This window comes from Natator depressus, chromosome 1 (assembly GCF_965152275.1).
Source record: "Natator depressus isolate rNatDep1 chromosome 1, rNatDep2.hap1, whole genome shotgun sequence".
NCBI lineage: Eukaryota > Metazoa > Chordata > Testudines > Cheloniidae > Natator > Natator depressus.
The window spans coordinates 75,138,547-75,165,378 of NC_134234.1; the positions used below are offsets into that span (position 1 = coordinate 75,138,547).

Genomic DNA, 26,832 nt, shown 5'->3' on the forward strand with positions numbered 1-26,832 from the left:
GGGGTAAAGCAATTAAAGTCTGCCCCATATCACCCAGAGACACATCATTTAGTTGAAAGGTTCAAGAAGACCCTACAATCTATGCTGACAATGCAGGTAAACAAGCTGGCAAGTGACTGGCATGTTATGTTACCCTATATGTTGTTGGTTTACTAAGAGGTGCCCCAATGGTTTGCCCCATTTGACCTCTTGTATGGAAGAAAGATCAGAGATCCACTGGCTCACATCAATGACTCCTGGGAGGGAAGCACTGAGGCAGAGTGGGAAACAGTGGCTGAATATATGGAAAGGTTTGGGAAGGGATTTAAAGTCTATGATGGAAACGGTGCAGCAAAACCTTACAAAAAGCCAAGCACAAGGAATGGTATGAGGGCAGCACCTGTGACCAATCACTTGCTCTCAGAGATTCAGTTCTAGTGTTACTCCCTGTAAAAGGTGTACAAAATGCAAAACTCAGGGCAGGGTCCTTCTGAAGTGGTAGAAAGGGTGAATGATGTTGCCTACAATGTACAAAGGCTCCACAGAAGGGCTGCAACTAAAACTGTGTATATAAGCATGTTAAAAGCATATTACAATCATGAAGCCATAGTAAACATTATATGCTATGCAGAGACATATTGATTTACTGACTGAATGTCATAGTGACCTTCCACCCTGCCCCTGCCACTAGAGAGTATGCACGTATGCAGAGTTATCACTAATGGAGAGGGAAGAGGTTGTGGCTATGCTGTGAAGTCACCAGCAAGAATTTTCCAGGGGGCCAGGCTTGACTCCCAAAATAGTCCATACAATTAACATTTTAGGATCAGAGCCTGCACCCAGCAAAAAATCTGCCTTCATTAATGATTTGGAACTTTTTGAGTTCAAACTGTTGACATTTGGAGTAATTAATGCAGGAACCACATTTCAAAGGCTCATTAATCAGATGTTTATTGGGCTGCAGGATTTTACATAGGTCTGCATTGATGATATTGCAATCTTCAGCAAATATAGGTGAGATCATAAAAACACTTGGGAAGTGTGTTGGAAAGATTCAAAGATGCAGGTCTCACCATGTAAGTGTCCAAGTGTAAGATAGGAGCAGCTAAAAAAGTCACTTACCTAGGTCACTTCATGGGAGCAGGAGCCAAATTTGCTCAGATTCTTTGAAAGTGCGATCCATTATTAACTGCCCTGTACCCCAAACCAAAAAGCAAGCTCAGTATTTTATACGCATGGCTAATTATTACTACAGGTTTCTGGGGGGGCTTCAGTGACATTGTGTCTGTTACCACAAGCTTGGTTAATAAAGGTAATAGTGTTGATGTAAGATACTTAGACTTCTGTAAGGCCTTCTGTAAGGCCTGCAAAACATTTTGATTAAAAAAACTAGAATGATGTAAAATTAACATGGCACACATGAAATGAATTAAGAACTGGCTAACTGATAGGTCTCCAAATATAACTGTCAATGGGGAATCATCATCAAAGTAAGTCCTGTTTCCTGCAAGGATCTGTTCTTGGCCCTATGCTGTTTAACATATTTATCAATGACCTGAAAGAAAACATAAAATCATCACTGATAAAGTTTGCAGATGACACAAATTGGGGGAGTGGTAAATAATGAAGAGGACATGTAACTGATTCAGAAAGACTTGAATCATTTGGTAAACTGGGTACAAGCAAACAATGTGTGTTTTAGTATGGCTAAATTTGAATGGATACATCTAGGAACAGACAATGTACACCACACTTACAGAATGTGTGACTCTGTCCTAGGAATCAGAGACTCTGAAAAAGATTTCAGGTTGTGATTGATAATCAGCTGAACATGAGCTCCCAATATGACTTTGAGGCCAAAGGAGCTAATGTGATCCTGGGATGCATAAACAGGGGAATCTTGAGTAGGAGACCAGAAGTTATTTTACTTCTATATTTGACACTGGTGAAACCACTGTTGTAATACCATGTCCAGTTCTGGAGCCCACCGTTCAAGAAGGATGTTGATACATTAGAGATGGTTCAAAGAAGAGCCATGAGAATGATTAAAGAATTAGAAACCGTGCCTGATAATGAGAGACTCAAAGAGATCAATCTATTTAGCTTAACAAAGAGAAGATTAAGGGGTGACTTGATTACTAAATATTTGTTCCCCATTTAGATATTTATAGATTGTAATGGACTTTTCAGGCTAGCAGAGAAAGGTATAACAGGGTCCAATAAGTGGAAGTTGAAGCTAGATACATTCAGTCTGGAAATTAGGCATATACTTTTAATGTTTAGAGTAATTAATCACTGGAACAATTTACCAAAGGTCATAGTGGATTCTTAATCACTGACAATTTTAAAATCAAGATTAGATTTTTTTTTCTAACATATATGCTGTAGGAATTATTTTGGAGAAGTTTTATGGCCTGTGCTATATAGGAGGTTAAACTAATGATCAACAGGCCTTCTGCCCTTGGAATCTTTGAATCTATGAATCACAGAGCTGTGTAAAAAAAGACAGAACCTAACCAATGATGTAGATGGCAGCCTGGCAGAAAGGTTTTGATGCGGTGAAGAAAATCCTAGCAGGAAAGTCTATTCTAGACAGTCCAGATTTGGATAAAATGTTTGAACTGTGCACTGATGCATTGACCCAGGCCTGTTCTGACTTTCAAGTGACATTGTAAATGGGAAGTGGGCAGCATTATCTCCTGCAAATTGTAGGGAAACTTGTTTGTCTGAGCAATTGGCTGAAGTAGGACTGAGTGGACATGTAGGCTCCAAAGTTTTACATTGTTTTATTTTTGAATGTAGTTATTTTTGTACATAATTCTACATTTTTAAATTAAACTTTCACGATAAAGAGATTGAGCTACAGTACTTGTATTAGGTGAATTGAAAAATACTATTTCTTTTATTTTTTACAGTGCAAATATTTGTAATAGAAAATAAATATAAATTAAGCACTGTACACTTTGTATTCTATGCTGTAATTGAAATAAATACATTTGAAAATGTAGAAAAATCCAAAAATATTTTTAAATGGTATTCTATTATTGTCTAAAAGCACGATTAATCATGAGATTAATCATGATTAATTTTTTTAATTGTGTGATTAATCACAATTATTTTTTTTAATCGCTTGACAGCCCTAAAAGAGAGACATTCCTTACTAGCACACTGCAACAATGCTTAAAAGATTATTCCACACAAAAAAAAACTGTGTTAAAATAACCTTAAGGTTGCAAAAGTAAGCACTCAAAAGTAAGGAATTGTGCAGCCTTAATTTGGTCCACTTGTGTGAATGTGTTGTGTTACAGGGTAAAATAATGCATTATTATATACATAACATACTTAATAAGTAAGTTTGTGTGTCCTGTTTTTATAACAGACAACTGGAAAAAGAAATGGATTATGTTGAATCACACTGACACCCACATGGTCAGCAGTGATAGAATGTTTAGAACCATACCACAGATCTGAAGTTTAAGCTAACAAAGTAATTGATAGAGGATGACAACCTACTACTGCTGTGTGGACCAACACCAGAGGAGAAGGTTACAAACTTTCCCAGTGTTTTCCATACAAATCCTGACGGAAGAGGAATGGTGAGATTTAAGAACCTTGGTTTCCATTCTAAGTTCTGGAGGGTAAACCTGTCTAGTGGTCAAAGACCCTTCCGCTTGTATCTTCCACCCCGAAGCCTGACTCCTGCTCATGTCCTTTCTCTTCCCCTCCATCACTCTTCTCCCCATGGGCTACTCAACTCAGTCCCAGTCTCCTCACTTTACCAATCCTAGTCTTCAACACACACACACCATCTCCCCTTGGGTGCTCTCCATAGATTCCAAGGTCAGAAGGGACCATTATGACCATTTAGTCTGACCTCCTATACAACACAGGCTATAGAACTTCCCTAAAATAATTCCTAGAGCATGTCTTTTAGAAAAGCATCCATTCTTAATTTAAAAGTCACCCCTTAACCTTCTCTTTGTTAAGATAAGCAGACTCGAATAGTTCATTTTATCACAATAAGCCATGATTCTAATCCTTTGATCATTCTCATGGCTCTTCTCTAATGTCTCTCCAATTTATCAACATCATTCTTGAATTATGGGCACCAGAACTGGACACAGTATTCCAACAGTGGTCAAACCAGTGCCAAATACAGAGGTAAAATAACATTTCTACTCCTCCTTGAGATTTCCCTGTTTATATATCCCAGGAGTGCGTTATCTCTTTTGGCCACAGAGTCATATTGGGAGTTCATGTTCAGCTGATTATCAACCATGACCTCCAAGTCTCTTTCTTAGTCACTGCTTCCCAGGATAGAGTCCCCCATCTTGTAAGTATGGCCTGCATTCTTTGTTCCTCCATGTATCCATTTACGTGTAGCTGTATTACAACACAAGCTGTATTGAGTCTTCCTCCAATCTTGGCTCTTAGACTCAGTCTCCTTCCCTAGGATCCGTATTCCAGTTTTCCCCTTTCCAGTTCTCAGTTCCCTCCTCAGCGGCTTGTTGGCCAATCTAATCCCTTTGCTGCCCACTTGCCCTGTCCTGTTCATGTCCTCTGTGGATTTCAGTCAGGCTGTTTCATCCTCCCCATTGGCTCAGGTGAAGAGCACTAAGAGCACAGGACAGGCAATCTCCCTGCTCTAAGTTCCTGTGCCCTGCATCATGGGGCAGCGAGGAGCAGCAATTGAAGAAAAGGTCTTGTTCAGAGCCAACAGCCCTAGACTGTGGCATGCCCGATGTCGACTGAATCTTCTGAGAATCTACCAGCCAAGCTAAGTTTCCACTGAACATATCCAAATTAATTTTTCAAATTTTGCCTAATTTATTTTTTCATGAGAACAGGAAAAATCTCTAACCCAAAGGCAACTGTGCTGCCAAATTGCCAAACCATGGGGCTGCTAGAGCATCTGAATGATTTCTTTAAAAATGGTCCAAACAACATGTGACCTGAATCTCATTTTCTTTTGAAATGCCTGAACCATTCTGACTGAATTAAATAAATAGTAATCATTAAAAAAATCAGTCTGATGCCCCCCCACCCAACGAAGCAAATAGTAAACAAATAAAAATCCTGCAAAAGTAAAAATAATGCAGGCAGAAGACCAGCAGCAGGGTGGGAGCTATCCAGTTTATTGCCCTGAATGCAGCATGCACTATTACCTGTCTTGTGGGCAGGGAGTATATGTGTGCATTCAGTGTAAGCACCTCATGGCCCTCAAAGACCGAGTATAGGCTCTTAAGACCAGAGTGGCTGGACTGGAGGAACTAAGGGAGACAAAGGGGTACATATATGTGAATTTCAGGGACACAGAATGGTCCCACCCCCAGTCTGACAGCCTTTGTGCTGTTGAGGAAAATGAAAGTCTCAGGGACAGAGAACAAGCTGAAATGGAGGGAAACAATACCATAGTTGGCACTCTCCATCCTTATGATATTATGGTATCCTCTTGCACTAAGGCTAGCCCTCTGAGGAGGGGGATCCAGTTATTAGGAAGAGAGTGATGGGTGATTCAATTATTAGAAATATAGATATCTGGATTTGTTATGACCTGGAGAACAGCATGGTAAATTGCCTACCAGGTGCAAAGGTAAATTGCCTACCAGACTTCTTGAGATATCTAAACAGACTTATATGCAGTACTGGGGAGGAGCTGGTGGTCATGGTACATATAGGTACCAATGACATAGGGAAAGATATGGCTTGGAGGCCAATTTTGACTTATAGGTAACAGATTAAAGTCCAGGATCTCTATGGTAACATTTTATGAAATACTGCCAGTTCCAAATGCAGGGCTAGTTAAACAGACAGAACTGCAGGGTCTCAATGTGTGGATGAGATATGGGCGTTCAGAGGAGGGGTTTTGGTTTATTAGGCATTAGGGAACCTTTTGGGAAAAGAGGAGCCCATAAAGGAAGGATAGGCTCCACCTAATCCAAAATGGAAACAGGTTGTTGGCATGTAAAATAAAAAAGATTGTATAGGAGTTTCTGAACTAAGGGCTGGGAGAAAGCTGACAGGTGTGGAGGAGCACACAGATTGGACATACTAATCCTTTAGGGGAGGTTTTATTAAAAGGGGATATATACTATTTACCATATCCCAATAAAAAAGTGAGGATAGAAGTTGATAAAATACAGTTAAGAACTGCAAAGAAATAGTCAAATGAAAAGGATTCTGATTCAATTACATCACATGAAGACAGACAACTAATATAGACAAATTTTAAAAGTGCCTGTATCCAAATGCAAGAAATCTAAATACTAAGTTGATTGAACTTGTGTACCTGGTATTGAATGAGGATATGGATATAACAGTCATCACAGAAACTTTTGGAATGATGATAATAAATAGGGCCTGATAATACTAGGTTGCAAAATATACAGGAATGACAAAGTAAGGCCACGCTGATGGGGGAGACTCTATATGTGAAAGAAAGCACAGAGTCAAATATACTAAAACACTTTAATGAATCAAACTGTACCATAGAATCTCTGTGGTTAGAAATTTAATGCTTGAATAATAAGAGTAGGAATATACAGACTACCTGACCAAGATGATGGTGGTGACTGTAAAGTGCTGACGGAGATTAGAGATGTGATAAAAACAGAAAACCCAGTACAAATGGGGGACTTCAACTATCCTCATATTGACTGGGCACATATCACCTCAGGATAGGATGCAGAAATAAAGTGTTTAGACTCCATTAATGATTCCTTCTTGGAGCAGCTAGTCCTGAAACTCACAAAGGGAGAGGCAATTCTGGATTTAATCCTAAATAGCACACAGGGTCTGGTACAAGAGGTGAATACAGGTGAACAGCTCAGTAATAGTGATCATAATGTAATTAAATTTAACATTAGTTGTAGGGGGTAAATTACCGAAGAAACTCACCACAGTAACATTTAACTTTAAAAAGGGGAACTACACAAAAATGAGGAAGCTGTTTAAGTGAAAATTAAAAGGAACTGTCACAAGAGTGAAATGAGTGTAGGTGTAATGGAAACTATTTAAAAACAACATAACAGAGGCTCAAACTAAATGCATACCCCAAATGAAATAAACAAACAAATCAATAACAGTAAGACGACAGAAAAAAATGCCGTCTAGGCTAAACAGCAGAGTAAAAGAGGTAGTTGGAAGCAAAATGGCATCCTTTAAAAACTGGAAGTCAAATCCTACTGAGAAAAATAGAACGGACCATACACTCTTGGTAAATCAAGTATAAAGATATAATTAGAAAGGCCAAAAAAGAATTGAAGAGCAACTAGCAAAAGACAAAAAAGTTACAAGAAATTTTAAGTATATCAGAAACAGGAAGCCTGCCAAAGAATCAATAAGGGCACTGGACGATTAAGGTGTTAGAGGAGCCCTCAAAGGAGACAAGGCCATAGCAGAGAAGCTAAATGAATTCTTTGCACCAGTCTTCATTGCAGAGGATGTGAGGAAGATTCCCACATGTGAGCCATTCTTTTTAAATGGCAGAACTGAGGAAATGTCCTAGAATGCTCAGATTAGAGTGATATCCTAGATTGAGTTTTAATAGAGGAGGTTTTGGAACAAGTTGATAAATTAAAGAGTAATAAGTTTCCAGAACCAGATGGTATTTGACCAAGAGTTCTGAAGGAACTAAAATATGAAGTTGCAAAACTACAAACTGTGGTATGTAATCTATTGTTTAAATCAGCCTCTGTACCAGATGACTGGAAGATAGCTAATGGGACACCACTGTTTAAAAAAGGCTCCAGAGGCTATACTGGTAATTAAAGGCAAATAAGGCTAACTTCAGTACCAGTCTAATGTACTATAAAATTATGCAGTACTATAAAATTATACTAAAGAACAGAATTACCAGACAAATAAATGAACATAATATGTTGGGGAAGTCAACACGGTTTTTATAAAGGGAAATCATGCTTCATCAATCTATCAGAATTCTTGGAGGAAGTCAAGAAACATGCGGACAAGGCTGATACAGCTGTCACAGTGGACGTGGACTTTCAGAAAGCCTTTGACAAGGGCTCACCCCAAAAGCTCTTAAGCAAAGTAAGCAGTCATGGGATAAGAAGGAAGGTCCTTTCACAGATCAGTAACTGGTTAAAGATAGGAAACAAAGGGCAGGAATAACGGTCAGTCTTCACAGTGGAGAGATGGTAAAGAGTGAGGTGGAAAAATTTGCAGGCGATACACAATTACTCAAGGTAGGTACATCCAAACCTGAGTCTGAAGAGTTTCAAAGGGACCTCACAAAAGTGGGTGACTGGGCTACAAAATGGGAGATTAAATTCAATATTGATAAATACAATGTCATACACATTGGAAAACATAATACCAACTATCCATACAAAATGCTGGATCTAAATTAGCTGTTTCCACTCAAGAAAGACAAGCTGGAGTCATCACGGATAGTTCTCTGAAAAAAATTAACTCAGTGAGCAGTAGCAATCAAAAAAGCTAAGAGAATGTTAGGAATCTTAGCAAAGGGACAGGTAATAAGACAGGAAATATCATACACCACTATATAAATCCATGGTAAAACCACACATTAAATACTGTGTATAGTTTTGGTTGCCACATCTCAAAAAGGATACATTAGAGCTGCAAAGGGTACAGAGAAGGGCAACAAAAATAATTAGGGGTATGGAACAAATTCCATACGAGGACAGATGAAAAAGACAGGGACTGAACAGCTTAGAAAAGAGCCAATACAGGGGGATATGATAGTGGTTTATAAAATCATGAATGGAGTGGAGAAACTGAAAAGGAAAGTGTTATTTACCTCTTCACATAACACAAAAACCAGGGGTCACCCAATAAAACACTAAGGCTCAGATTAGAGTGATATCCCTGATGTATTTCCCCAGCAGTAATTCAGTCCCATTTTCTACCATATTAATCTATGTAGTGGAGTCTAAGCAAAAAAATGGAGGTTCCTGAAGATAAATCAGGCATCAGACTGCTGATTAAGGCTCTGTGAACTATTTGCTTAAATATTTTCCTGTAGGTTTCACAGCAGTTTACTATCAGCAGTTGTCTTCTCCATTGCCTATTAATTGACTTGTTGTCCATATGCTGGTTCTTAAATGTTTTTACTTTTACTTTTCTCCTACTATGTGTTGATGGAGTAGTACTGTAATATGCCAGGCCATGGCTGTATCAGAGAAAGCATGTGATTAAGAAGTAGCAGACTTTGGAAAGTGTTAGCGGTAATAATTCATTTTAAAAAAGCATCTTCAAATGGTGTAAGTGTGAGAACTGATCTTCTCTTCATGAGAAGAAAGAGAGATATCAGAAGAAGATTCAGAGGAATCTGTTAATCTGAACAGTACAAAGAAACAACTTCACTGTTGTCTTTGGTACAGCACACACATTAAGGGAATATTATAATAAATTGACAGGAAAGTACTGTGTCTACCTACCTACCTAAGCTTGATTATCTACAGAGTGCATTATAATGGTTAGATTTTGTTTTTGAAAATTAGATTATCTAGTAAACTATGGAATTTTGAGAGTATGGTCTATATTTGCACTATTTTTCACTCTTTTACACTTCTGTATATTTTTCCCAAGACCTTCAGTAGCGATAGTATAGCAAATACTAAGAAAATCACACTTGGAGGTATGTCATATGGGACATGTTTGACTCCAAACACATGGGGGAGGCTGTGGGGGTGTTTTTGTTTCTCCTTCTCTGTGTGGCTAGTTTTCTTTGTTTTGTTTACTCTGGTTTCTTTGGGTGATTTTCACTATGGTTCCATTCTGTTTGTCCTATTGATGCCTGGGATAAGAGAAGATGCCTAAAAAGAAACCTTCAACATCAAAATAGCAACTTTCAAAATCAAAACTCAGTCAGGGAACTGAAGGGATTTTATTTCTGCTATCAGCTCATCAGAGTAGATGTCAAATGGTCCTAGCCAGAAAGACAGTCTAAACTTGGTATCTCAGGGTAATGAGGTGATGAATCAAACTTTGGTCCCTTGAACAGACTGACAGAGGGAAAGGGGGGACAATGAGAGGAAAAAAAATGAAACTTTTGAAGACAGGAAACCAGAATTTCTGGTGCATCCATATGTCAGAGAGCACAAAATGGCTTAAAGTTCTCCTTTGCACACCCCGATCCTGCTGTTGCTCTGTGAAGATTAGGCTGCTCTAACACAGTACAAAATGACCAAAGGTTTGCTTTCTAACACAGGGCTGCAACAGCCACAGAAGGACAATAAGGAAAGCAGTATAGTTCATGAAGGGTTTTGGCACCATCCTCTTACTCTGGCTGCACTGGCAATAGGGATGATCCTTAGCAAAGGGCCCATATGTCATCTTTATGCCACAAGAAGACCATCTTGACATTGGCATGATCTCTGTGTTGGTTATAACAGATTTATGGATAGAATATGGAAGTCACTGAAATATAAAGCAGCCACAGCTGCCAAGAGGCTCTAGCTGTCCAAGTTAGACCTCTACAGACACTTTCAGGGGCTGGGGATGGGTATAATCTAAGACAGGGATCTCAAACTCAAATCACCACGAGGATCATATGAGGACTAGTACATTGGCCCAAGGGTCGCATCACTGACAACTTTTCATACAAAGATACAAAAGCCCCCACCTCTGCCCCCAGCCCCACCCCCACTCCACCCCTTCCATAAGGCCCTGCCCCCTGCCCCACCCCTTTCCCACCCTCATTCCAACCCCTTCCCCAAAGTCCCTGCCCCATTCCAACCCCTTCCCCAAAATCCTGCTCTGGCCCTGCCTCTTCTCCACCTTCTCCCCTGAGTGCGTTGCATTCCCGCTCCTTCCCCTCCCTCCTGGAAAGTTCTAAGTGCCGCCAAACAGCGACGCGCTCAGGCATGCTGAGGTGGGGGTGTGGAGGCAGGGGCATGGGGGGTGAACTAAGATTACAGAATTTATAAAGAAGAGCAGGAATAACTTTGAGTTTACAAAAAAAAGAAGTAAAACTAAGAACTTAAGCATGATGGGGTTTATGAGAACTTTAAAAAAACAGACAGGACAGAAAGGTTTCTTAAGAAGTGCCTCTCAAAAGCATTATTATGTATTCCTCATGAGCAATTGTTATTGGAGGTATCAGAATCCACGGCTAAGAGGTTATGAGATTCAACAACAGAGTTGTGCTTATCATGTGACATGCTCTTTCATAACCATAAAAGCTGCTTAAAACCAGTTCAGGTCAGGAGCAACATTATGCAGAGAAATCTTCAGGGAGCTTAAATACAAAAAGGAAGCTTACAAGAAGTGGAAATTTGGAAAGATGACTAGGGCGGAGTATAAAAATACTGCTTGAGCATGCAGGGGTGTAATCAGGAAGGCCAAAGGACAATTTGATTTGCAGCTAGCAAGGGATGTGAAGGGTAACAAGCAGGGTTTCTACAGGTATGATAGCAACAACAAGAAGGTCAGGAAAAGTGTGGGACCCTTACTGAATGGGGGAGATGACAGGTGATGTGGAAAAAGCTGAAGTACTCAGTGCTTTTTTTGCCTCAGTCTTCACAAACAAGGTCAGCTCCCAGACTGCTGCATTGGGCACCACAGTATGGGGAGCAGGTGAGCAGCCCTCAGTGGTGAAAGAACAGGTTAAAGACTATTTAGAAAAACTGGATACGCACAAGTCCATGGGGCCAGATCTAATGCATCCTAGGGTGCTGAGAGAGTTGGCCGATGTGATAGCAGAGCCATTGGCCATTATCTTTGAAAACTCGTGACGATCAGGGAAGGTCCTGGACCATCGGAAAAAGGCAAATATAGTGTCCATCTTTAAAAAAGGGAGGAAGGAGAATCCGGGGAACTACAGCCTTACCTCAGTCCCTGGAAAAATCATGGATCAGGTCCTCAGGGAATCCATTTTGAAACACTTGGAGGAGAAGAAGGTGATCAGAAAAAGTCAACATGTATTTAACAAGGTCAAGTCATGCGTGACCAGCCTGATTGCCTTCTATGATGAGATAAGTGGCTCTGTGAATATTGGGGAGACAGGTGGATGTGATATATCTTGACTTTAGCAAGGCTTTTGATATGGTCTCCCACAGTATTCTTGCTAGCAAAATAAAAAAGTGTGGATTGGATGAACGGATGATAATGTGGATAGAAAGCTGGCTAGATTGTCGGGCTCGATGGGTAGCGATCAACAGCTCAATGTCTAGTTGGCAGCCGGTATAAAGTGGAGCGCCCAACGGGTGTCCTGGGGTTCGTTTTGTACAACATCTTCATTAATAATCTGGATAATGGGATGGATTGCATCCTCAGCAAGTTTGCAGATGACACTAAGTTTGGGGGAGAGGCAGATATGCCGGAGGTTAGGGATAGGGTCCAGAGGGACCTAGACAAATTGTAGTATTGGGCCAAAAGAAATCTGATGAGGTTCAACAAAGATGAGTGCAGAGTCCTGCACTTAGGAAGGAAGAATCCCATGCACTCCTACAGACTGGGGACCGACAGGCAGGCTAAGCAGCAGTTCTGTAGAAAATGACCTAGGGATTACAGTGGACGACAAGCTGTATATGAGTCAGCAGTGTGCCTTTGTTGCCAAGAAGGTTAACAACATATTGGTCTGCATTAGTAGGAGCATTGCCAGCAGATCGAGGGAAGTGATTATTCCCCTCTATTTGGCACTGGTGAGACCACATCTGGAATACTGCATCCAGTTTTGGGCCCACCACTACAGAAAGGATGTGGACAAATTAGAGAGAGTCCAGCAGAGGGCAACGAAAATTATTAGGGAGCTGGGGCACATGATTTATGAGGAGAGGCTGAGGGAACTGGGGTTATTTAGTCTGCATTAGAGAAGAGTGAGGGGGGATTTGATAGCAGCCTTCCCCTGCCTGAAGGGGGGTTCCAAAGAGTACGGAGCAAGGCTGTTCTCAGTGGTGGCAGATGATAGAACAAGGAGCAATGATCTCAAGTTGCAGCGTGGAAGGTCTAGGTTGGATATTGGGAAAAAAACTATTTCTGTAGGAGGGTGGTGAAACACTGGAATGGGTTACCTAGTGAGTGGTGGAATTGACATCCTTAGAGGCTTTTAAGGCCTGGCTTGACAAAACCCTGGCTAGGATGATTTAGTTGGGGTTGGTCCTGCTTTGAGCAGTGGGTTGGACTAGATGACCGCCTGAGGTCTCTTCCAAACCTAATCTTCTATAATTCTATGATCCTATGAATGATGACTCAAATATACTATTTTTCCTGTGTTACTCACACTGTCTTCTCAACAGAAGGAAGACTGTTATGAATAAAAATTCTATTTGATTATACAAAGTTAGATTTAACACTTTGCTGGAAATCATTTCTGCACAAGTCTCAAGTGTGGCTGCTGTTAGACTTCTCTCTTCCTCAGAAAGGTGTCTTTATTGATTATTATGGCCTGAAATGAGGTGCCTTCTCCACCCTCACTCTGATGTCCTGAGATCATATTTTACATCAAACTGGCAAATTAAGCTCTGGTTAAAATGCCCATAGATAAAAATTCTAATGAATTTGTAATATTAGCATATTTAGAGTAAGAGATATGCTTAACAAGTGTATTTGAAACAGATGATGCATGATGTGGAGAACTGGGAAATATCTGTATTATTTTGTATGAATATTGTGCATGCCTTAGTGTGTTTTGGTTATGATAGGTTATTTACTATGGAGTTAGATCAAAAGACATATGTTGGGGAAAAAAGCAGGAAAGATAAAACAATAATCTACATATGGAGCATCCCAGCAGGCACAAACACAATAGCCAGGTTTATGGCCATGAAGAGGTGACTTGTTAGACCCAATCCTAGGTCACATAGCTGTTTTGCCAAAGCTGAGAAACTGGAGATCAAAATACACCGACCTGTTAAAAGATCCAACCTACAGAAAGGGAGGTGGGAAAAGGGTTGTCAGTTGCTGCAGGATAACTCTAGGACAACAGGCTGATGGAGAGTCAGGAGTCCGCAGCAAGGATGCTGTAATTTGGTCCCGAAGAGACTGGGGGCTATAAAGACTAAGTCATGTCTACCTATGGACTGGAGGGGAATGCCCAGGGTAGGCAAGACAGTAAAAGTATAGCTATAGGCCTTTGTTAGTTTAAATTGATTTTCTCAGTGTGCTGTGTGGCTTTTGGCAAAATTAAGCATTCTCTGTTCTTTTTCCCTTCCTGTGGAAAGAAGCTGCTTCTGTGTCACTGCTTACTGTTAATACCCACAGGCTGTGGAACGGAAACTCATCTAGGTGCCTAGCCTATTGGGTTTTCTAGTTATCACAGTTGGTGACCGAGAGGTGTAACCTGGAAACTCAGTTGGGGAGCTGCAGGTTCTCAACACCAAGGCAAGTGGAGGCACGAGCCAGCCATTTGAATGGGTGCACTTGTAAGACTGGAAAAGACTCTAAAATGGGGTGCTTACCCAGCAACCAACATATTTTGGGCAGCAGAATGTTCTTTCTAAGTAAAAAAAATGAAGACTTCTGTTTTCCATATTGTACACTATGGACTAAAGACAATGATAAATAAAAAGTTACCTTTTAAAACACTACTTTATACAAAAAGAAGAATTCTCTTTATTTTGTAGAGAGTTTTGAAAACACAATATATTACACATTTAGACAAACTCTGGTTCAGTTATGTGAGTTTCATTCTAGGAAACATTATCTGTCACAATTTGAGAGAATTAATTTGTTTTCACAATTGCTAGAATTGTAGGATTTATTATGTTGTTAGTTTCTAGTTGGCTGAAGGAGAGTTTAAATAGGGCATATCAAGAAACAACAATACAATACATAATAAAATGAATGGGATGAGTTCTGTTGCTGCTAAGCGTGCCTCAAGTATTCTATGATGGACTATCTATACAAAGAAAAAATACTCTTACAGTTCATCCATTTTGTGCAAGATTCCATAAAGTTTCAACAGGCACCTTGCAGTTCTATACCTGCTATCTACAGTACCCATTGTACAATAATTTATTTTGTAAACACATTACTGTCACACAGTAAGAACATCCGGAGAGTCATTGCATGCTTTAAAATACAAATGTGTTACTGCTAACACACTACTAATAGAAGTCACATCAAACTTTAAATGTAAGGACTTGTCATCCCATCTGCTGCATGAAGAACAGTGTAAGGAGACCCAGCCTAGAAAAAAGAAAAAAAAAGAGCAACACAAAACATACAAAAAAGGCAGCACTTTCACAATACATTGCCCCTGCATGCTGTGCTGTATGGATCCCAAAGTACTAGAGATGTTCAAATGAGATTCATTCATAAATGGAGTGTGGTATTCCAAGAAGCCATAGTCTGACTGAAAAGTACAGCATCTTATAACCCTTCTCAGAATTTAGCTGTCAAACACACACAGGTGAAGCCTAAACTAAAGGTGTCTCTAAAGTAAGCTACATGGTGTGTGCTCAAAGATTTGAGGGCTAAAATGGTAAGAACAGAGATGAGTGCAGGCAGTCTAATGAGGAAAGAGGAAAGTCTAGCCAAAGGGAGTCTAGAACAGATAAATCATCCTTCCAGTGATGACTGGACTTCGAATCCATAGGTATGAAAAAATAAAGGCAAATTATGGTGTATGTGTGACACAGGCCCATTGATGGTTCACTATGCTATGTGAGCAACTCTTGTCAGGCTTGACATACTCAATACACTTAACACACTGTTGTCATGATATATACCCAAAAGGTGGCATGTAATTTATCACTGGAAAACTAATAACTCACTGATCATTAATATTCTTGTGTGCCGTATGTATGGGATGTGCACAAAGAGTTACAGATATGTGCTAGAATGAGTGGCTTAAAATGTGTTTGGCAAAAAATGAATAAGCCCAATCTGCCCTACAAAAAAGAATGCATATGTACTTGTCTGATCAATCTGGTTGTCAAGCAGACACAATGAAGGTACATTTACATAAAAAGTAATACAACCATCAACCTAGCAAGTGAGGGAGTTTATTGTATATACTATTAATATATTAGGAAAGGGTAATAACTTTTATAAAAGCCTGTGACACTCTAGTGATAAATATCATTGTAAAATGTAAACATTGACATCATATAAGGAATTATGATATTCACTGCTACCACGCTTTAAAGTCTGTGACCAAACACACGGAGAAACAGGCTTGCCCCCAGACAGGAAGGAAAGAAGCTCTCTATCTGCCTCAAATATAAAGTGAGAATTATGGAATCAAAACAGTGGAAGCCCCATTTACATATGAATCAGCAGATGGGAAGTCCATAGGAAGGGAAAAAGATAAAGAGGTCATCCTGCCCCTTGATACTGGGTCAATTAATTCTAAGAGATATAAGGGGAAAGAGAGCGCCATTTTGGCATCTTTTGCCTAGGAAAGGGAAACCAGCACCTAGTACTTCTATGAACGGTCCTGACTGAGAGAAAGTCAGCCATGGCTGGAAAGAAGAAAGATTGCTAAGAAATCTACCTTGAACCAAGACTGTAGATTGCTGAGTTAAGTCTCAGCCATTGGAAAGTGTATTTTACTTTTATTCACTTCTAAACATTTTTGCCTTTGTCCCTTGTACTTGAATTCACTTAATTATTCTATCTTGTCAATAAACTTGTTTTACTTTTAATCTAAACTAATACAGTGCTGTGTTTGAATTGAAGCAATTGTTAATTATAAAAGTAATAAGCTGTTCTTTTGTCTCTTTAAAAAAGTAACGAACCTTATTGATCCCTGAGTGTTTCAGGAGAGGGCTGGACACATCCGGGCAGACGGTTTGGGGGAAATTTGGGACTGGGGGTGTGTTGGGTTCTCCTGCTGGTAGTAACCAAGGCTAATGGAAGCCAGGGTGCAGCTGTTGTGTTGTGGCAAGCTACCAGGGACAGACTGCTGAACCAGGGTGCACAGCACACAGACATTCAAGCACTGCATGTTTGTCTGCTGGCTGTTGGTGTCCAGGCTGTGAGCCACAGCAGCAGAGCATTTAAGGCACCTAAGGTTAAGGAGTAGGTGGTGACTCAACCCCTTACTGGTCTGGGTTGAACCTCAAAACATCACAGTAGGATCATGGTGTTTAGGATTAGGCATGCAGTACGCAATGAGATGCAAACATTCCATTGAGATATCCACATTCAGAAATTCTCAAAAACTATGTTGAACAGGCAATAGAACACACACAAGTTACTATAATGATGACACAAGGAACCCTGCTTTTGCTCTCCACATGATCCACCACCTTATATATGCACAAGTACTCTCCCATTACACAATATGCCAGCAGTAGTGTGGTTGAGGGTAAATACAGGAAAACAGTTCACCCACTTTTCATTTATGGAATATGGAGTTTAGTTTAGGTGAGTTTACCCTTTTTTTAAAACCACTACACCACTGCATGCCAGTGGTTGCAGAAGCAAAATACAATCAGATGGTCTTTCTGAAAAGAGAGAGTCCAGCAAGAAGACTATTGCAATAGTCTAAGCAAGAAATAATTAAGGAAATAATCAAAATGCTAATTAGAGAAGGAACTGTTTACTCTTACTCTAGTTTGAGATTTTTAAAATGTTGAATATTTAAGTCTACTAGAGTGAATGATCAAATTGATATGGACTGTAAAAGCCATGCTGCAGGCAAAAAGAACTCCCAACCAGGACTGTAATATAACTAGGAGTCTTGTGTGAAGGACATTCTGTGTGTGTGTGTGTGTGTAAAGCAAAAGAAAAAGGATTGTTAACCTCTTCCTTTCTGATATTTATGTCACAGTTTGGAATGGTTGGAAACAGGTGTAAATGGGGACAAGAAAAGAGCTCCTGTTGTGAAAAAATCTAAAGACAGATTTCCTAGTATTCCAGGCATACTATTTAACATATGCTACTTTCTGTAGTTAATGCAACAATTTCAAAATCATGTTTCAAAGTATCAATCTGATTAAAAACAGAAAATGAGTTCATTTGTTGAAGTCAGGACAGAATTCTGACCAAAGTCATTTACACTGCAACAATGCATTTCACATTCAGAAGAGCAGGAAGCAACCTTAGCTCATCCCTTGACCATAATGCTTGATCATTCCACACTATCTTGAAATAAGCTAGTAACTTTTATGCATCTCCCAGAAAAAAAAAACACAAATGAACACACACAAACAAACACAAAAACCAAAATCACCCACCAACCAAACCAAAAATGCCTAACAAAGCTGCCTAACCATCTTGTGACCTCCCACTCCTAGGCATCTTTTAGGGACCTACATTTGAAAATCTGCTCCCAAAGTGCTTAATAACTCACTTTTTGAAAATTTTTTGGCTTTTCATCCTGATTTGGGACAATATTTTTTCCACAAAATCTCAGCAATCTTCACTCAAATGAAATGACACAATATTTCATTTTGTGAACACAAGCACATTCTTGCAGCTGGCATGTTTCAGTGTTTCTGAAATGAAATATGCTCCCCAAGCTCCCAAGGATCCACCAGGTGGGTTTCTGAGAGGCTGGGTTGATGTTTGAGGAAGTTGGGTGAACACCAGGCAATTTTCTAACCTGCTTGATTTCCATTGAAAGTTTTGACAAAATGTCATGCTCACAATAGAATGTTTCAATTTCAATAAATCAGCATTTTCTGGGATCAAAATGATGCAGCAGAAAATTTCTGACCAGCTCTCCTATTAACCATTATTAACACGAAACCTCACAGCATTTTTAAATTAAATCTTTGATACAAAATAGGAAGATGACAGGTGTGACATTGAGGGGCAGGATGGGAAACAAATATAGTGATGAGATTCTATATTGTTCCTTATTTAATAGGAAAATGTATCCACACAATATCCTGAATGATCATTTGTAGTTGTGAAAATCAAGGTTTCAATCGAGCATTTAAGCACATGCACATGCTTAATCACTAGAGTAGTCCCCATTTATACTTTTCTATGCATGAAGAGAAGCCATATGTTTACAGACTGATCAACAAGGAATAACTAAATTAAAGTCTCTGTGAGGAGGGGTGTGTGTGTGTGAACAAAATGTTGGTTGTTCCTGCAACACAGTCAGAATTCTTAGGAAATTAAAAGTTCAGTGTATAGAAAATAACTTCACTGTGACAACTCGTCTGCTTAAAATTAAGCATGTGTGTAGGTGCTTTGCTGTATTAAGACCAAAGAGCCCAACTGTACGAAGTACTGTAAATCTCTTGAAAAGTGCTGAGTGACTTCAACTCCTATTTCATACAATGGGAGTTGAAATTGTTCTGCATCTCACATGTGATTAATACAGCTATGAAACTGTCTTTGGTTTCTGTGCATTTAACCTTTAAAAATCTAAGAATTCTGATTGTTGCAGGGACAGCAGCTATTTTGTTCACACACATTATGCTCCTCAATGAAAATTTAGTTCTGTTCTTATTGAGTTTCTCAAACTAAAATAACAAGTTTCAGAGTAGCAGCCGTGTTAGTCTGTATTCGCAAAAAGAAAAGGAGTACTTGTGGCACCTTAGAGCATAAGCTTTCGTGAGCTACAGCTCACTTCATCGGGAATGCATCCGATGAAGTGAGCTGTAGCTCACGAAAGCTTATGCTCAAATAAATTGGTTAGTCTCTAAGGTGCCTCAAACTAAAATAAATCTTATTCATACTGAAAATATATATTTGACTCATTGTCCAAGGGCAAGAGTGGAGATAACAAGGCCCTAGACAGAGCACTCTCTCTCCAATAAGACGAACAATATTTTGGAATTTTGCTGTATTTGAAACCTATATGCTGCTTTTGTGTTTGAATTGCTTGATTTTTACTAACTTTTATCCTTCTTTCCCCTTATTCATTTCCCCCCATAGATGTTTTTGGTAACCTTTCCTCTCTGCCCCTTCCTCCCCTCCCCCCACCCCGCCTTTGTCTCCCATTTGGCTTTTGCATTCCAAGCACATAATAGTCAAATTTCTCACTGAATAGAATAGAAAATACTAATGGCCTGATGTATCCATGTATGGAGAGAAGCCTATGCCTGTGAAAGTGGGAGTTCTGCCTCTTTGGCATACTACCTATTTTCCTGTAGCTGTACAGCAGTCCCTCCAGAAGGGCTGAATGGTAGCTGAAAGAGAAGGGGCAAGGGGAAGAAGGGAGAGTATGAGGGAGACAGCTGTGTTTCTCCAGATTCTCCTTTTCCAAACAATTGAGCAATAGGATCAAATGTTAAAAACAGCACTATATTTTACCGATTTGCACTGCTTTTCATTCTCTGCTTTGGAACCATGCCAACTCCTAAGGGGTAGCCCATAACCGTACAGTACATGTAAGCTCTTGGAAGCATGTCTTCAACAGAAGGCATGCTGCCATGGTAGGGGAAAAGTTGGTGGGATTTAGTGTCAAGGTGGCTACAAGGCCATCTATGCCAATGCACCCCAGCTCCTGTGGCTCCTCCAGAATTCATGGTTGAAGAAAGGTTGAAATTCCATCTTCCTCCATGACAGTGACTGCCATCTTTGTGACAAGAATGGGAAAAATGAAATGACTGCCAACTCACAGAGTTCCTTTCCCCTATTGAGCTGTTCTCCAATAGGGGAGAATGGAGCTTATAAAAACAAACTGACAAGCTAGAGTTTATTGACATTCCCCCCCGCCGCCATTTATAATAAAAAATATATATTATAATGAAAATTGAACATTCAGTGACTGAGAACTAAATTAGTAATGAATTTATGAATCTTTAGCTGCAGCATCCCATAATTTTTAAAACAAAGTAAAATATATCATGTCACTATAGGGAAAACACCAGAGCAGAAATGATCAACAAGGGGGTTATCACTTGGAGAATATAATGTTTAACAGATATAAGATACTGAGAATGAGAATTTCTTGGTACTAGCTCAGTATAAGAATGCTTTTATCTTTTGAAGACAATTTTTGGCATCATTTCATTTGCTGTCATTATTCTTTGGCTGGTTGATATTTATGACCCATTAATAAAATATACTGTCTTTTGGATTACCAGTTCTATATTCTCTAAGTGCCCATGTAGTCAGTTCTGATTCCCTACTCATTCACTTGGTATAATATAATAATTTTAGTGATAAATATCCAGTCACAAGTACAATGTTTCTGAAGTTTGAAAAAAAAGTTTAAAAATTAATTTTAAAAAACCCTGTTCTTTAACTTTACAAAAGCCTTTGAAGGTCTGCAGTGTTTTCCAAATTTGTCCCTGATTTTTTCCCCGCTGTTTCCATTATGCTTGATATTCTGACAGTTCTGTAGCTCATATGAGAAATTATTTAGGTTTTGTAATTAAGAAAATTAGCTAGAGAAAATCAATTCACCTGTTTCCTTATTTTTTCATGCCTGAAATTACCTTTTGGTTTCATGAAAAGTAAACACACTTGAATCTTGAAAGTATGCATTCATTCATCCTTTCTATAGCCTTGAAGTCAGAAACATTCATAACAAATCATTATTAGTTTGTTCGGCCCTCCAAAAACGTTAAACTTTTACAAAATAAAAATGTAATGTAAAACACTACAGCTAAAGGATTACAAATTACTTATTATGCAAAAAACTGATTTTGCAAAGATGCATAAATGTGACTCTGTATTTCATCTATCAAGTAATCAGACATGTATAGGATCAAGTTTTCCATGAGTTAAAGGATCATTTATGTACACAGAATAATACACATACCTGTTTGTGCATATTTGCATATTTATCATGATTTCAAAGGCAGCCATCATAATGTAGCTACATATGCAATTACAATTACACATGCAACTTGGATCTTGGTTTTGAAAACGTGGCCTTCAAAATGTACTTCTAGAGTTTACCACCTAGACAAAGTAACTTAAGATAAAAGCCAACTTATTAGTTACAACTGGTTTCCTTGCTGGCCTACAGTCCTCTCTACGGCAATTTTCCCATTCCATGAAATTCAATGTTTGCTTAACAGCTTGAAGATCAGGCCCCCTGCCTCCAAGCAGCGGTGCATAAGCTACTCATATCTCAGAAACAGGTTCCAAATAAACACTGAAGTAAATTACATATATCAGATGTGAACAATCAATTCTGCAGTAACAAGAAACTCCAAAATCAAACCAAATCAAACAAGTGTAATGACAGAAAAAAAAAAGATAATGAAATGAATTTCATTTTCATATGTTCAGTACATTATTACAAAGGTCAATATCTGCACAAACTAAGTGCCAGGTTCTTGACCTGTGGAATTTACATTCTAAGGCACAGAGGTTTCAATACATATTTTGAAACTTCTGTAATGGTATATTAATATTCACATGCATATAATCCCATCAGCATTAGTGGTCTGAAAACATCTGTGTTATTATATGGTACTTAATAATCATGCAATAGAAGTGTGCTTTTTAAAATGAAGAACTGGCTGGAGAAACCAAGCAGCTGCATCAAAAACTTTCCTATTATTTCACTAATAATTTCAATCTAGACCAGAAGGGACCATCATCTCTCTAGAGGTGATAGGTGATCTGGTCTCCACGTAAACCTAATCTCATGAGCCAGATGTCCTTAATTGCAGCAAACCATGCAGAATTAAATGACTACAGATAGGCTTTGGTATTTTAGTAGGCAACATTTTTTCTACATTGAGTCTGATTAATTTCTAATAATGTTAATGTGATGTCAGATTGTGGATTGTAGTGGGTGTCATTTGAAGTACTGTATGATATAGAATCTGTAGCTCTTTTTAAACGATAATTTTAATCATTACTGCACATGAGAGAGAAGAGAAAAGGCAAAAAAAATACATTGAAGAGATTTCATTTTGCCTTTCTTCTTCCCTCTCATGTGCATTAATGATTAAAATGATCATTTTAAAAAAAGAATTACAGATTTTATATCATACAGAACTTTAAATGACACCCCACTACAACCCACAGGCTGACATCACATTAACATTATTAGAAATTAATCGGAATCAATGTAGAAAAATGTTGCCTACTAAAATTCTTAAATACACTGAAGAATATCATTAAGCATAAAGCTTCCCTATATCCAAAGCAGGCACAATAGAAACCTTTATTAAAAATATTTTGAGGCCTTAAGTTTCATTTTCACTAAATAAACTTGAACCTCATGAAATAGTATGCTATTGTGATTTACAGCACATCCTGAACACTGTCTTAGCAGTTAATTCATTCACCATTCAGGGTGAGATTCTGATGACCTTATTCCATTTCAGTACCACACACCACAAGCATCCCCGCTGGCTTTAATAGGATCACTTGTGGAGCATGGGACTATTCAATAAGAGTAATGGCAACAGAATTGTATCTCAAATGCTAGTGAGATACTTTGAAAATAATATATATTATTCACATTAGTATAATTGAAATACACTGGAATTGCCTTACCATGGTATAGCTGTGAGCCACCTTCATAAGATCTGTGCACCCCTGTGCATCAGCAAATGCTCGTATTCCCAAACAGTTGGATGGATGTAAAAGCTTCATTAGAAAATGGCAGCAAACCTCTACTACTTGTGGGAGTTGAAGGAGGCAGGCAGCTGCCAGAAGGTTTTCAATGGTGTCCTCCTTCAATTCCAAGCAACCTGAAAAAGAGATTAAGATATATATTATTTCCTGTATGTGTGTCTACATAAGAAAACAATTGCCAAATGGGATTTTAGCAAACAAGCCAGTAATAAATAAATGCTAAACTGCTGTATGATGGTCAGATGACAACCTTAACACCAACATTTATTATTGTGTAAGCCAGCCTTGGTGGCATATGGGAATCAGAGTTAACTCTTCATTGGGCATCAACAGCCAATTTGTAGGTAGTACAGATCCAGATGGTTGCAGAAATTTGTGAAGCAAGATCACACAATGGGAATTTTTAAAATTGTTCCTAGTCTTAAAATATATCTATCAGGCAAATCAAATGCTTGTAGTTTGGTTTAGAGTCTTTCAGGCTCTTATAAAACCTCAAGTTGGCCAAATGTAATTTTCAGGCTTAAAAAAAACCACACATACAAAAAACGTGTTTTGAGTGGGCCATGCCAGTGAGACCTATACCTCAGGTAGTTTTTAGGCCAGGCTGCATGGAGGACAGAAGAGGGGATGGTATGGAGGACTTACGGAAGGTAATATTTTAACTGTTCTCATGCTCAGTTCTCAAAATCTGAAACTAAATGCCATGGAACTATTAAGTCTTCAAGAAAACGTTCTAAGTTATATGCAGTCTTAACCTTTAAAGCATCTTGCATTATTAAAATCTGATTTTCAAAATAAAATAATAAAATAATAATAATTAATAATAATAACAATAACAATAATATTTTTTCTAAACATATGTAAGCAGGGTCTGCATGAGCTTTCCTCTGACAGCTACCTGGGGAGGGGGAAAGACTTCAGGAGCAGACTGTATTTACATAAACATTCCTACTCTGCCTTTGTACCCAGCAGACAGAGCTGTGTTGCCCAAAGTGATCAACTTTGGCTAGTCCTGGGTTACAAATCACTTTATTACTGAATGCAGGTGTTGTGAACTATTATCAATGTTGTTATCTTTATTGTATGAGCAAAGGGGAGCAGAACTTTGCTTAGCCTGGCCTGACTGAGGGGTCACCCTCAACTGAAAGGAACTAGCTAAGCCAGCGGATCGAATGCTAGACCCAGTGAAAATAAGAGGGGGCGGAGACACATGTCCATGGCAGGAGATGGGCTCTATCTCAGAGCCCCAGGCATGGTTTAATCTGCTCCTCCCCACTGTTTAAAAGACAGAGCTAAGTAGCGCTCCATTAGGAGTCTTTTGTTTTGTTAAATGCTCACTAAGGCTGAAATCACTTGTTGCCAGGAGAGCGTTTCTGCTCAGCCTGCTTAAGTTCCTCCACTAGTAGCTGACAATCACTGAGAACTGAAAATCATTAAGAGTTGGGGGGAAACCTCAAATGACTGACCTACAGAGGTCGTAGTATAGAAGCAGATGGTAGAAGGTGACTGTGTGCAGAGCAGCGGCTGGCAGGGCAGCCAGCCAGAGCAAGTGCTCAGAGGTGGAGCAACCAAGGTGCCTTCTCCCTGTCCCGGGTGGGAGGTGAACTTACACACATGCACCTTTGAACCCTGGATTCTCATTGACCCAGGACAACCACTGTGAGGGGGGTGTGGTGAGAGAGCAGAGAGGGGCACAGTAAAGGAAATTTTGGTTGTAGAACTCAAGAAAATGAAGCAGAAGACACTGCAACACGCACTCTGGGGTGGGTGTCCTGCTCACGGTTTTATATTTATGAATCCTGCTTACAGCATTTTCCCTATTCAATGTTGGGTAACTTCCTACACTCAGACGCTCTGCTTGTGCGAGTGGAAGTATTGCCTCATAGACGCGCCCAGGTCAGTGTGTAATTTTCCCAGGTTACTGGGTGGGGGCTTGAGCTGGTTCTGTGTGTTGTACTGTTGAAAAGGAACCCCTAGATATTGAACCCACCCCTGGTTACTGCTGATTCCACCTGGCAGAAGGTTTACATATATAAGTAACAAAAGATGATAGAGTTCAGAGTAATATTAGTGACAAGGATTTGAAATATGGATGGCACAGCCTCCCTTATGCAGTGCTCATGGTGGTGACTTAAACACCACAATGTATGAAATTGCCAAAGACAAGGGAAACTGGTCTCCACGGGTGTGTGTCTCAAGGATTCCAGTGTTTCATCACTTAGATACAGCGACATAGCCCATAAAAATATTATTGATTCAATTAGATAAGAGAAGTAAAGTAAGATTGGGCCTGACAAAGGATTGAAAGAAGTGGAAAAGATTTTTGATATATTGGATTAAACATCTCTATATCATCTAGGCTCTGATCACCTCATGCTGAAATCAATGTCAAAGCTCCCACTGGCTTCAGTGGTACAGGACTGAGACCCTAGATTATTATATGACTATAAAGGCCTCGATTCGCTGGCTTCAATGGGACTATTCATAATACATGAGTATTTGCAGGAATGGGGTCCAAAACTCCAAATTTGTGAATGTTTGTTCACAACTATAATTAAGAAGTCTTGACATGTGAGGACTTCAGGGTAAATTTCACTTAAGTTATAATATACAAGCATGTTTCTTTTAGATCATAAAGTTTTTGAGATAAAAAAGATCAGATATTAAAACTGATACGACACTTGACATTAACCCAAAGGCCACAAATTCAATAATTATATTCCATTTTTAGTTGTCATTTCACAGTTCATGCTTTATCTTCTAGATTTAGTTATACATCTCAAACACCAATAAGTAGAAAACATGTAATGTTGCATCATCCTAATGAGAGTACCACTACAAAATTTTACCTACATTAGATGACAAATTAGAGGTCATTGGGGAAGAAATAAATAGGAAACTATGGAAATTAATACATGCAAAAGTACAGTACTTAAGGTAATTTCTGAAAAAGCATGCTAAGAAAATAACACTTTGATTTTACTTTTACTGTACTGATCAAAACATTTAAAATATAAGGGAAAGATTAAAATGCATATTGATCTTGCTGTTTAAAGTAATATAGTTTCACTATTAGATAACTTCCATGTTTTTTCACATCCAAATTTTGTGTTCACTGTCATACTAAGAGGAAAAAAATCTACAAGTCTTAATTCTATCACCTACTATTGAACAATTCTGGAAAAAAAAAACTTCTTGGCATCTTAAAATAAAACAGCACTAGGATGATATTTAAAGGAAAACCCACCACTTTATCTTTTGATATAAAAAAAACAAAATGCATTAGCCATAGCATGGAATGTAAATTTCTGACCTTCTTTCCTTCCTCTCTTTTAATACAATAAGGGCTTGATATAACAGGGAAGTAAACAATTGTTCCTCACTAGGATTAGTTAAAATGTACCCATCAAAAGCTCTAAAAATATGCAAAGGTATTAAACAAATTCCAAAATAGGACTAATGTCTAAAGACTGA

The 26,832-nt window shown here is 38.9% G+C and overlaps 1 protein-coding gene across 1 annotated transcript in view; it reads right to left on the reverse strand.

Annotated features, from left to right (window-relative positions):
- The window catches only part of KLHL1 (kelch like family member 1), a 425,450-nt gene that overhangs the window by 220,747 nt on the left and 177,871 nt on the right, over positions 1-26,832 (reverse strand). The window contains exon 4 of the mRNA XM_074961818.1: positions 23,278-23,474. Coding sequence (XP_074817919.1) covers positions 23,278-23,474 — 197 coding nt within the window. The remainder of the gene's footprint in view (positions 1-23,277; positions 23,475-26,832) is intronic.